Source organism: Rhipicephalus microplus, chromosome 7 (assembly GCF_043290135.1).
Source record: "Rhipicephalus microplus isolate Deutch F79 chromosome 7, USDA_Rmic, whole genome shotgun sequence".
NCBI lineage: Eukaryota > Metazoa > Arthropoda > Arachnida > Ixodida > Ixodidae > Rhipicephalus > Rhipicephalus microplus.
Window position 1 is genome coordinate 80,631,910 of NC_134706.1, and position 13,963 is coordinate 80,645,872.

A 13,963-nucleotide genomic window follows, 5' to 3' on the forward strand; every position below is an offset into this window, starting at 1 on the left:
CAAATTTTACCTTACATACATATTCGATAAGGATGAATCGTGGCAAAAGATCAAAGAAGAGATGATTGCCTGGTTTAACGACTATGACACAAACCTACTTATTGCCAACCATCTGGAGACAACTGCAATCTATCGTCAATTCCCTAGGCAGTCTTCAAGCATTCGAAAGCCCAGCGCGTATCGACAAATGCCACAAGACGAAGTGGCACATAAGTTCACTGACAGGTGACGATGTGTAATTCGGGAAAAACACAACCATCGAGCGCACCTCCCTTCTGGACGAAAATTGGCAATTCCGAAGTCGTCGCATTAACAAACGACAACAGTCATCACTCATCCTACTGATGCCCTTCATGCTTCGCCTCGCATACATGGTCCACCACCTGGGTTTTCAGCACGCGGTTCTTCAAGCGCTCCTAACGCTCACCACTTGCCTTCTAAGGACGCTGTATTCATGGTAGATGACCTGGCGCAACGGGAACATACCCTGTCAAGCCATTCTCCTTTCGTATGGTTTCATGCATCACCGTCTGGTGCACACACTCTCGACAGTCCAAACAAAACAGAAGGGTCAGACGCATCGAACATCACATGCTACCAGGCGCAAGAACTACTCGCAGTGAATCACGTCACCGAAGCCTCTCAAGAGCATGGTAGCAATGATGGCGCACCACCAACCATGCCCGATAAGCAAGACACCAGTTCACAATGCACCAGCTGCCTTCAAGACACGTCAAATTTCAAAAGAAATGAATCTCCCATTCTGCAAGAGGATCCACTACAGTAATTTCCTGAGCCGTATCAGCAAAGCATGCAAAGCCAATTCTACAAACTCAAGCGACAACAGGAGAAACTACAACCAAGGCATCGACGTACACAAAATTCAACGGAAGCACACTCACCAATTAAAGAGAGAGGAAAATAAGATCTCCAATCCGAAGACTGTTCCAAGACGTGAAATTTTCTCGCACAAAGGAAAGTGGCCAAAGATGCTCCCTACACCTGCAGTTACACGGGCAGCAACACCTCGGAAAACGCCAAGAAAGATGTGGTAGCACTTCGTCTATACCGCCAGTCCTCAGGCATCACACCGTCACAGTCTGTCAAGAAGCACGCATTCTAGAAGAAAAGCGTCTGTCACAGCCATGACTCAAAATTTAACGCAAGAGACATCCGACCTTCCAACGCTACGAAGACTCCCAACCTTGTTCTACAAGGACTCCCAAACGCGGGAGTGTCATTCAGCGCCATCTGTAGCCATCTGAGTACAGATGGCGCTGACTGGCACTCCCCCGTTTAAATTCACATATCAACTCAATAAAGTGTCTGGGCACCTAGCCGTCTTGATAGCTCAGCTGTTAGGGCATTGAACGCTTTATTCGAAGGTCGTAGGTTCGATTGCGGCTCACGGCAAGTTATTTTTTCACCCACTTTTCTTTCTTCCTATTTATATTACGTTGATTCTAATAACTTCCCCTATACATTCCTTGACATTAATGTCTGTTATTTCTCATTAATTGTGTGTTAAAACACGAAAAAATAGCCCTAAGGTATACACTCTTTTCCCTTATATATATATATATATATATATATATATATATATATGGGATATAACTCATCCCCTGATGAAGGGAGGACCCCTCCCGAAAGTGTTGGGAAATAAATATATTGATTCTTGTTGACAACGCTCCCGTTGTGCCATATCCCATACCTTCACGAAGACTAACTGGCCCATTGAATTATTACTCCCACTATATATATATATATATATATATATATATATATATATATATATATATATATATATATATATATATATATATATATATAGATGAAATAGATGATCAGAGTTTCTTCCGGCTACCGTAATAAAAGTGATAAACTTCGAGAATAGTGCAGTATAGGAAACAAAACAATAAAATATTTATTTAATCCTAACAGTTTCGGCTGGTGGACCAGCCTTCTTCGGAGGATGTAAGTGAAATGATACAAGTTCCCGTAGCAGAGGGTCACCCTCACAGTTTAAAGACCCTCCAAAAAAAGAGAGAGAGAGAAAAAGACAAGCGGGCGAACGAGGTAGCAACAGACAACAAGAAGCAGAAGAAGGAGAGGAACTAGAAAGGAGCGACGGAGAGCCGCCGGAAACGAGCGGGTAATTCTGGCATTGTTGCTGCGTATAGGTAATACGTAATACGTATAGGTAATACGTATAGGTAATACCTATACGCAGCAACAATGCCAGAATTACCCGCTCGTTTCCGGCGGCTCTCCGTCGCTCCTTTCTAGTTCCTCTCCTTCTTCTGCTTCTTGTTGTCTGTTGCTACCTCGTTCGCCCGCTTGTCTTTTTCTCTCTCTCTCTTTTTTTGGAGGGTCTTTAAACTGTGAGGGTGACCCTCTGCTACGGGAACTTGTATCATTTCACTTACATCCTCCGAAGAAGGCTGGTCCACCAGCCGAAACTGTTAGGATTAAATAAATATTTTATTGTTTTGTTTCCTATACTGCACTATTCTCGAAGTTTATCACTATATATATATATATATATATATATATATATATATATATATATATATATACTGTATCTTTAATCCTGATGAAGGCCAGACTCTACGCCGAAACATCGTAATAAACCACGTTGGGACCGCCGGTCATGGAGGATCTACTGGACTTTATATATATATATATATATATATATATATATATATATATATATATATATATATATATATATATATATATATATATATGCCAGGTGGTTTTTGTTCGTTTTTACCACGAAACGCACTTTCTGTGTTTTATACCTTTTCTTCATGCCAGTATTGCCAAATTTGGCAGTGCAAAGTAAAATTCTAGCGAAAGCTGCGGCGTTTTCATCTTCTGGTTACAAATAATAGTGATCAATATGTCTTCCAACGAGTTTACAGGAATCTTGGATTACGTCATGCAGGTCTACCCCCAAAATTGAATGGTCTCCAGAAACAGTATTTGATGCTATTTTACACGTGGGACACTATGGTTTTGTCCGACCTGATACAAGAAGTGGGAGGTACGTACCTTGACATGCATGTTCGCATTGTTAAACAAGTCATTGAGGAGGCTGAGGTTTATCGTGTAGTTCTTCCTGTGGAGCTCAGAAGTTGTGGAGCTCTGAGGACAGCCGAACGGAATCTAATGTGTATAGATAGCTTGCCGTTAACGATCTTAATAACAATGGTGTGGAGTAAGGTGCACGTTTGAATAGTGCGCGTTTTTGAGTACGTTAGCAAGTGAGCGAAGTGCACGCGCGTGGTTCGGCGTAAACGATGATGACGGTGAAGACATGACTTGTGAGACGCGAAGACGCATGGTGCGACGTCAACAAGAAAGGAAAATATCCAATGGTCTGAGAACACGAAAATTCCAGGCGCCAATGGCTGGGCTCCACGAAACTTCACCGTCGTTATTATAACAGGACAGGTGGGCCAGAATTAGAGAGGAAGCCCAAGGGGAGTTCAAACAGAACAGTGGCACGACGAGATTATCTCCGGACCGGGCACTGCAGATGGGGCGTCAGGTGTCGGACGCAAGCCTCCACGACTACGACCGGCCGTGGCCTTCTGCCATCGTGCTCGCGCTTGAGGGGACTGTAGCCAGCCGGGCCTGCAGACGTAGGTTACAACAGACAAGCAACAGCCATCGGGCGACAGGCCCGAGCTGTGCATCCATTTGCCTAAGCAGCCTGACCCTGGTTCCTCAACGCGTTCCCACAAGCCAGCGTTCGCCTATTGCCTAGAGCCAGCCGTGTCCACTCCTCAAACCACAGCCACCACGTTCCCGTCTGATTTAAGAACGAATCGCCAGCCGCAGCGTTTCCTCATCACCAGCCACCCCGCGTTGTAAACCGGAGCTGGCACGTTCCTGTCTCTTAAACATCACCCAGCACTCAGTGAGTTGATGAGACCGAACTGCCATCTTTCTCTGCTCCGCCACTCATCCGCGTCAGAACTATTTTCTGTAGATAATTCTCTTGAGGGTTAGTTTTGTGTACCACCTGAGTGCTTCACCACTTGTAGTGAACTTTTTACTAAGTGTCTTGGTTTCGTGAGAAATTTTCGTCTTTTTACCTTTCAAACAAACGTTTTGTGCACGTATTGTTTGAAACCAATGGCTTTGTCTCTTGTTAAGACTCCCGGAGATTCACACTTAGAGATTGCATTGGATTGAATAAACTTTTATTTCGTCCTCCAAAACACAGATCACTGTGTTGCGGGCAGCTCCCACGTGGGGACTGAGATTCCAAGCTCCTCAGCCGCCTCGCGGGCTTGGTGGACAGCCCAAAGCTGAACTGCCAAGGACGAGCTGCGGATTGCCGCCTCCCATCTGGCAGAGGTGATGTTCGATATATGAGCGAATTTGGTGCACTGCCAGAGCATGTGTTCTAATGAAGCTATTTCCCCAGAATGTGGACAAAGATTACATGGGTATAGGTCAGGGTACACGATGTGTAACATTACCGTAGCTGTGGCATTGCACGTACGCGTCCGCTTCAGCTACAGGAGGTGCGGGATTCGATCCCCAGTGCCGGCCGGCCACCCACCGGTAGCTAAACAGGGTACAGGCGGCCTTGGAGGGGCTGTGACGCGTCATCCCAGTGGTGAAGCTCACTCTGCCTGGATACTCCCGACACGCTGCGTGGGGACCCCGATGATGTGTAACATTTTCAAAGTGGGATACATCCGCGTTTGCAAAAGGATTAATGTAAGTGCTTGGGGCCGGGTTAGATTTTTGTGAGGTGGATGGAAAATTCTTCTAGACAGGTAGAAATGTTTAGTGAGCTCGTTATTTGTTGTAAGAATTTCCCGGTTATCCCCTTCACCGGTAGAACGCATCCCCGGGGAGGCGCGGTTGGAGAGTTCGCCTCGTGTGCTGCTTCATTGAGATTGGGAGGGGAATCGTTGATTTGCCCAAAGTGAGCTGGGAACCAACTCAGAAGATGATGCGTAATGTTCTTGCCTTGCAGTATTCTCAGAGTTTTATCAGAGACCGTCCCCTTGGCGAACGCCCGTAGTGCTGCCATGGAATCACTGTAGACGACTTCAATGCTATCCATCTTGAGTGCTAAGGCGATGGCTAGCTGTTCCGCAATGATTGGGTCTTTCGTCCTGACCGTCGCAGAGTTGACGACATGGCCAGCCCCATCCACCACCACTGCCACAAACGCTTTCCCATTGGCGTAGGAAGCCGCGTCAACAAATGCGACCCCTCGTTCCTCGTTTGAGACTTGACGAAGTATAGTCCTGGCCCTCGCTACTCTTTTTCCGACGTTGTGTTCTGGATGCATGTTTCTTGGTATAGGCGACACCGTGATATTCTCCCTGATGTTTTCGGGGATATCACTGTAATTGCGTCTGATTGCCATTGGGTGTTGGCCCACCTCCTGCAGGATCATTCTCCCCGACCTTATTGTAGATAACCTTGCAAACTGTGCTTTTTCTTGGGCTTCTGCTATTTCTTCGATTGTGTTGTGAATGCCAAGCTCAAGCAGACGCTCGGTGCTGGTATGTACCAGGACCTTATTGATAACTTTCCTGAGCAGCACATTCAGTGTCTCGGACTCTGCTCTTGACCAGTTGTGCATTGCTGCCTCGTACGTGAAGTGGCTTAGAACAAACGCATGCATCAACCTGATGAGGTTGTCTTCCTTGATCCCACTTCTTTTGTTGGCCACTCTGCGTATGAGGTGCACCACACTGTCTGTTTTCCAAGTTAACTTGGCTATAGATTTGCTGTTGGCACCGCTAGACTCCATCAGCATGCCCAGGACTTTGATGAAGTCGACCCTCTGGGTGGCATCTCCTTGATTTGTACAGAGGTGGATGTCTATCTGGTTTAACGGCTTCCATCCCCTGGGCTTCGGCCCCCGGCGTGCAGTTCGATACAGTAAAGGTTCTGACTTACTCGAGGAGCACTTGAGCCCAGAAGGACGAAGGTACTCTTCTACGGTGTCAATCGCCTCTTGCAGGGCGCTCTCAATCTGCCCCTCGCTTCCACCTGTGCACCAGCTGGTAATGTCATCTGCGTAGATGCTGTGCTTCAATCCTTCAATGCTCGATAATTTCTTTGACAGTCCAATCATGGCAATGTTGAACAGCAATGGAGAAATCACTGCCCCTTGCGGCGTGCCCCTTGCTTCTAGTTTGATTGCTGTGGTCTCGATATCTGCAATCTTCATCACGACTTTCCGATCTGTACGAAAGGACCATATGTAGTCATAGAAGGCTTTCCCCTGACCAAGCTTGAAATTGGTTCGAGTATGAATGAGTAGTGGATGTTGTCAAACGGTTTTTCCAGATCTAGGCACAGAATAACTCTCACGTCTCTGGTTTTGTTGTCGATGGCCTGGTGTTTGATAAGCTTCAATGCATCTTGTGTGGATAGCCCTGCCCTGAATCCAACCTTATTGTGTGTGTATATATGTCGTTATCTTCCAAGTACTTGTTTATCCTGTGCAGTATGGCATGTTCTGCAACCTTGCCGATACTGTCAACGATATTGGCCTCATGTTGTCCAAGTTAGAGGGCTTTCCTGGCTTAGGAATAAGGATCGCCCTAGCCAGCTTCCACTGCTCTGGCACCCTGCCTTCTTTCCATGCTGCATTGATCATATCATTCAGGGTTTCAATTGAATCGTCATCAAGGTTACGAAGGGCCTTGTTTGATATACCGTCCGGGCCAGGGGCCGACCTGTCGTTGAGATCATGCAAGGCTCTTCTGATCTCCTCGATGTTGAAGTCACCCTCAAGACCTGGATTGGGCCTGCCCTGGTACTGTCTACTTGGTGGTGCCAATCTTCTTTTGATTGGGAGGTACTTATGCACGAGCTGCTGCACAACTTGCTGCTCTGTAGTGCGTTCTATCTCTTTATGCAAAATTCGAGCAATAACAAGCTTTTGATTTGTTTTGGTGGTGTTTTCGTTGAGGAGATGCTTTAACATATTCCATGTCTTCCCATTGTGCATCTGACCATCGACGGAGTTGCAGATTTCGTCCCATTGCTGCCTGGATAGTGCGCGACAATGTTTCTCGACTGATCTGTTTACCTCAGCTATCTTCTTCCTCAGTCTTCGGTTCAATCGCTGACCCTTCAACGATTCAGTAGTGCTTGCTTTGCCTCAAGAAGATGAGCGAGCCCGCTATCCATTCTTTCAACCGGAAAATATGTGGTAATGGTGGAGGAGACGGATTTGATGTCATCTTTAATCTGCTTGACCCACTGTTCCAAGCTTGTTCGTGGCCATCTTGTTCCCTTTCCATCCTTATCTTCCTGAACTTATCCCAGTCTCTGAAGTGAAATTCTCTCTGCTTTTTACGCTCTACGGAGAAGGTAGTGGCAAGAATGCAGTGGTCACTCCCTAGGTCTACAGCAAGGTTCATCCGCTGGGCCTTCTTTATGTTCCTTACAAATGTTAGGTCCAGGGTGGAATCCCTGGAGCAAGAAGTACCAAGCCTTGTTGGTAGGCTGAGGTCTGTGATTAGGATGAGATCAAGTTCATTGGCACTTTGCCAAAGTAGATTTTCTTTCCCAGTATTGTACTTGTAACCCCATGTATGATGAGGGGCGTTGAAATCACCAGCTATGACGAGTGGGCATTCCCCGGCGATATTAACAGCTTTCTTTAGAACCGTCTTGAACCCTTGCTTTTGTTCCTTTGGACTGCTGTATATATTAAGAATGAAAATGCTCTGACAGTTGCTGGTACTTGGCACAATCTCTATCATGACGTGTTCCAACCGGCCTGCTTCTATCTTGAGGTCGTGGGTTACGTGCGTTAGTTTGTTGCATACGAAGGTGCAGACTCCCCTCCCTTCAGTATCCCCTATTACAGGCCGGAATCCAGGCAACGTTGCTCGTGGTGAAAGGGTCTCTTGGGATAATATAATATGAGGCTTTTCTTGGCTGTTCCTGATATACTGCTGTGGGGCTGCCTTCTTTTTAAGGTAACCTCTACAGTTCCATTGCCAGATACAAAATGCTTCACGTAGCGCTGCCATCATGGTTAATACATGGACGACCAGAGCCTGATGCTGCACCTGTCGACAGGTTTGGTACTACTAGTATTGGTGGCCGAAGGGGTGAGTTTGGTGCATGAGGAGGCCTTGCTGTATTGTGCAGATCTGCTTCGACCTTTGTAATGCGCAAAGTCATATGCTCTTCCAGTGCCACCACGCTTGACTGTAGCCTACCCATCTGCTCGCTAAGATTGGCTACTACTTTGCGTAGCGTGTCAAAGACCTTTTTCATATCTGACATGGTCGTTTGGTTGGCTTCCACGTGTTCTGCCATGACTGCCCTCTTTTTTGTGGTTCTCGAGTCTCCCACGTTTTCAGCCACAGGGACATCAACTGCCTGAGGCATTGGCTGTGAAGACTGCGCACTGGTTAGCTTTGTGAGAATAATTTTTATTTCCTTTAACTCAGCTGATAGCCTCTCATTCGATTTTGTAAGTCTCGTGTTTTCTTGCTCTAGCTGTGCAATTTTATCATGCTCTGGCAGCTTACCTGTCATCACCTCTGCCGCGCCGTTGCGCACTCGCTCAGCCCAGCTGCTTTTCGATGTAACTGCAGGCGTCCTCCCCGGGTGTGAAGCCGTGATCTCGAACTGAATGCCTGGCAGCTGGCCATTCGGGTGCCGCCCAGGCTGATCCCAACGCTGATGGGGACCTTGAGAACACGAGCGCCCCCGTGATTGGGAGCGGGCCTTGGGTCTAGAACCTCTTCTGGAACGTGACCTCCCCCTGGAGTGGGGCCACCTTTCCTGTTCTTGTGTAGTCTGGAAGCTCTGGGTCCCGTAGGCTAGAATAAGCTGCTTGTCGTTGATGTCTGGACTCGATGTCATTGATGCGTCCCGGGCTTCTGCGGCTGCTCGCGATCTTTCCCAACGTCTGCGTCTGATGACGTATGGCACTAAGAATCTGTTCTTGCACTCCTTGTCTGCCGTGGGATGGTGACTGTCGCACAGCCTGCATCTTGGATTGCACTGGTGCAGGCTATCTAAGTTCTTGATCTCGCAGCCTCTGCAGATGGTTTCAGCTGGGTTCGGACAGACGTCATACCGATGTCCCAGCTTTCCACAGACGTACCTTGTATCGATGTTCTTGCGGTAAAAGGAGCACTGCAAAAGTGAAGGTCCATATCTCACGAATCTGGGCACCTTGTGTCCTTCGAACGCTATGATGATTGTCCCGGTGTTTTTGATTCTCTTGGCCTGCAGCATGAGCGGGTTGTTCGCGTTCACAATCTTTCGAGTCAAAATGTCCTGAGTATCGCTTACGAAGATCCCGCGAATCACTCCTTTACAAGTATCGTGGGGTGCCGTGGCGTACGCGCTAACCTTTAAAACCTTGCCTCCAATGTCAATTTGCTTGACCTTGAGGTATCTTGAAGCTCTGTCTTGGTCCAAAGTGCTTTCCACCATAATGTTCTGCTGCAAGTTGGAACAGACGATGTCCTGCATGGCCTCCACCTCTTTGATGCCGGCCGCCAGTAATATCGCGTCTGCCGCGGCTCCAGTGCCAATTCTCGAGATATTTAATCCTCCACGGGGTCCTAGCTCAGTTTTGCTGAAGTCCTTGGGTAGTGGCGGCATGGGTCCACCTCGCACGATTGTATGCTTGGTATCATACCTACTACGACTGGCTCGAGCGTCTCCCGCAACGCCAGCTTTGGTCGAACCCTTGGCAGCAGGAACACTAACCACGGCTTGCTTATTCCTTGAGCGTCTCGTTTCGGCTTCCTTCCAACCCATGTCTTCCGTGCAGTCCTCTGGAGAGATGTCCTCTCCATCTACTTGGTATTCCATTCTCAGTTGCAGGTCCTGGAACGCGCAGAGCGTTGAGTCACGTTGGTGCCGGGTCGGCGCATCGGCGACAATCGCCTCCTTGGTTGTTAGGCTTAAATCCCCCGGTGGCGTTGCCGTGTAAAAGTGCCCCAAAACGGTTTGAAAGTCCACTCACCAGCACAAAGGTGGTATCTGCTGATTTCTTGAGAAATTAGGCACAAGATGGGACTGAAAACTCGGCGACAATTTTGTGAATACCACAGGAAAGCATTCTTGAAAGCAGGAGCCGATCTTCGCGCGTCCGCACTGGTCGGCACATCTCACACCTAGAGAGCTCTTGCTAGCATTTAAAAAAAAACCTTGCATCTGAAATTGGCGTACGCGACAGGACTTCTCTGCTACTTCCCTATCAAACTTCTGTTGTTACAAACAATTTGTGATGCAAGGTTTTTTTTCTAGTGTTAGCAAGAGCTTTCTTGGTACAAAGCTGCGAGAGTCCTAACAAAAGACAAATACGCTGGTTTCTAACAAAACATGCCCAAAACATTCAACAGAAAGGTAAAAAACCGAAATTATCTCACAAAACCAGAACACCTAGTAAAAACTGCCAGATCCCACGTACGGTGGGAATCGACGATAAGCGAAGCAAGAATGAGAAAATTTCATATGTCACTTTAAAATTAGCAAAACATTACGATGTGTAGGTAAATGAAGCCATACATGACTTCCATGTCATGATTATCATGTTTACATGTTTTGTTCACCTTCGTCGTCTATTCACGTCACGTGATTGCAAATCTAGCATAAGCGGAGCAGGCGAAACGGCCGCGAGCACACTATGAGCATCGTATGTTTTCGTGTTCTTACTTGACACGCGTGTCAGGATTATCATGTTTCCACCAGTCATATATTACGTCATTCATTCAAGTCACATAACACCAAATTTCGTATATGTGGAGCTGGCAAAACTGCCGCGAGCGCATGGTGAAGGGCCCAGTGTACTCCAATGTAGCGTTGACGTGCGCGCACCGACGCAACGTTAGCAAAACACGAGCACTGTATAGTCTGACGCCAGGCTCGACCAGCGTCCGTCAGCGCAGCCCGATGGCAACTGGCGCGAAATGCGACATGCTGCACTTCGCGCCGATGCCATAGAGTAACATTACTCTATGCCTATGCGTTACAAAGACAACACTGCTTCTCTCTTTTTTTCGTGACGGAGAGACGCTGGTCGCGCACAAACGCGCATGCGTCAAAGCAACGCAGCACGGCGTGCGCCTGCGAGTATATGGCAGGACCGTCGCTTGGCGTGACGCGACGAAATGAACGCCGGTGAGCACACGCACCCCGTCATGTCGAAATGTATTGGCACTTTGAAAGTGCCATGTAGTCATTTTCTCACATGACACGCTTCTCATAATTATTAGGTTTGCGCTAGTGACATACCTTCGTCATTCTTTGGTTTCACGCAATACCGAATTTGGCCTATATGAAGCTAGTGAAACGCCCGCCAGCGCATCATTTGTGTGGCATGTAGTCATGTTCTTACATGACATGCATGTCGTGGTTATCATATTTGAATGTGTTACTTTCCTATGTCGTCCATTCACGTCGCTTAATATCGTGTTTGGTACATGTGAAGCTAGTAAAACTGCCGCGAGCACATCATGAGCGTAGCATGTAGTCATGTTGTTACTTGGCCCGTATCCCATATTTAGCATGTTCGCAGAAGTGACATACCGTTGTCATTCATTCACATACCATAATACCAACTTTGCTATGTGCGACGCTAGCGAAACCGCCACGAGTGCACCATGAGCGTGGCATGTAGTTACGTTGTTACATGGCACGCATATCATGATTTTTCTGTTAAGGTCTGTCGCTTGTCTTCGCCATGCAGTCATGCCATACCATTACAGTTTTGAAACATGCCATGTGAACAAAACCACCGCGAGAGCTGCAGCACCATGAAAAGTAAATCACGACATTTTGATATACATGTAAGGATTTTCATGTCATGACTATTCAATTATAATCTTCATAGAGTCTTGTTATTCCATACCTATTATGGTATTTTTGCCATTATCGAAACGGCCAGGAGAGCTAAAAGTCGTAGATAGATATATAGATAGATAGATAGATAGATAGATAGATAGATAGATAGATAGATAGATAGATAGATAGATAGATAGATAGATAGATAGATAGATAGATAGATAGATAGATAGATAGATAGATAGATAGATAGATAGATAGATAGATAGATGGATAGATGGATAGATGGATAGATGGATAGATGGATAAATAGATAGATAGATAGATAGATAGATAGATAGATAGATAGATAGATAGATAGATAGATAGATAGATAGATAGATAGATAGATAGATAGATAGATAGATAGATAGATAGATAGATAGATAGATAGATAGATAGATAGATAGATGGACGGACAGACGAACGGACGGACGGACGGACGGACGGACGCGCTCAAAGTTGCCGAAGTTCAATAAGAAATGCTTCACATTTAAGAAGTTCACTACACGCGGTGAAACACTCATGTGACACACAAAAGTTGACTACAAGACAACTATCTACAGAAGGTAGCCCTGACGCGGCTGAGCAGCGGAGCAGAGAAAGATGGTAGTTCAAACTCACCAACTCACTGAGTGTTGGGCGACGTTTAACAAACAGGACCGTAGTAGCTCCGGCTTCAAACGCGGAGAAGCTAGTTATGAGTAAACGCTGGCTGCTGGCGATGCGTCCTGAAACCAGACCGGAACAAGTTTGCTCTGGCTTTAGCAGTGGACACGCCTGGCTGTTGGTGATGTGCCAACGCTGGCTGGTGGCGACACGTCTAGGAATTAGGATCAAACTGGTTAGGCAAATGGCTGCACAGCCAGGGCCTGTCGCCCGACGGCTGTTGCTCGCCTGTCGGAACTGAAGTCCGCAGGCAATGTGCAGGTGTTCAGAACCGGCTGGCTATAGTCCCCTCGAGCGGGAACGCGCCGGCAGGAGGCCCCGGCGGATTAAAGTGTTGGAGGCTCGAATCTGACACACCATGGCCCATCTTCAGAGCCCGGTCCGCTGATTACCTTCCCGTGCCAGCGCACTCTTCAAACTCTTCTTGTTCTTCTCTTGGGCTTCTTCTCTCGGTCCCTCTTGTCCAGTTATGATCGGTGATCGTGAAATTTCATAGAGCCCCATCATTGGCGCCTGGAATCTTCGTGTTTTTAGACCATTGGATATCTTCCTTTCTCTTTTGTTGACGTGGGGTCACGTGTCTTTGCGCTCTCGCACGTGATGTCTTCATCATCATCGTCGTTTATGCTGAATCACGCGCACGCGCTTTGCTCCCTTCTCCAAGGCACTCAGAAACGCACACTATTCAAACGCGTTCTAAACATCACATTATCCCCCATTTAGGCTTTTAAATGCGAAGCATTTCTTAACGAACTTAGGCGACTTTGAGCGTGTCTGTCTATCTATCTATCTATCTGTCTATCTATCTGTCTATCTATTTACCTATCTATCTGTCTATCTATCTACCTACCTATCTATCTATCTATCTATCTGTCTAGCCACCTACGACTTTCAGCTCTCGTGGCCGTTTCGATAATGGGATCGATACCAAACTTCGTATGGCATAACATGACTGTATGAAGAACATCCATGACTTGTCGCACCTTGAAAATCAAGACATGTATGTCATGAATGTTATGATTTACATTTCGCGGTCCTGCAGCTCTTGTGTTGGTTTCGTTCACTCGGCATCTTTCAAAACTGGTGTGGCATGGCATGATTGCATAACGAACTCAAGTGACAGATCCTAACATGAAAATTATGAAATGCGTGTGATGTGACAACATGACTACACGCCACGCTCATGATGCCCTCGTGGCTGTTTCGATAGTGTCACATATACCAAATTTGGTATTACAGTACGTGAATAGATGACGTATGTATTTGACTGGTGTAAACATGGTAATCAAGATATGCGTGTCATGTAACAACATGACTACATGCCAAGAGCATGATGCGCTGGCGGCCGTTTCGCTAGCTTTACTTATAGAAAATAGTGTATTACGGCACGTGAATTGATGACGAAGGTTTGATACTGGTGCAAACATGTTAAACATCACATGCG

At 46.8% G+C, this 13,963-nt stretch overlaps 1 protein-coding gene across 6 annotated transcripts in view; it reads left to right on the plus strand.

The window, feature by feature from the left end:
* Positions 1–13,963, plus strand: part of LOC142767517 (japanin-like-RA1) — a 227,720-nt gene that overhangs the window by 142,732 nt on the left and 71,025 nt on the right. For 4 of the 6 annotated variants that reach the window (XM_075869323.1, XM_075869324.1, XM_075869325.1 and 1 more), the window contains one exon: positions 2,948–3,046. The exons of the other annotated variants lie outside the window; for them this stretch is intronic. In XM_075869323.1, coding sequence (XP_075725438.1) covers positions 2,948–3,046 — 99 coding nt within the window. The remainder of the gene's footprint in view (positions 1–2,947; positions 3,047–13,963) is intronic. 6 annotated transcript variants of the gene reach the window in all.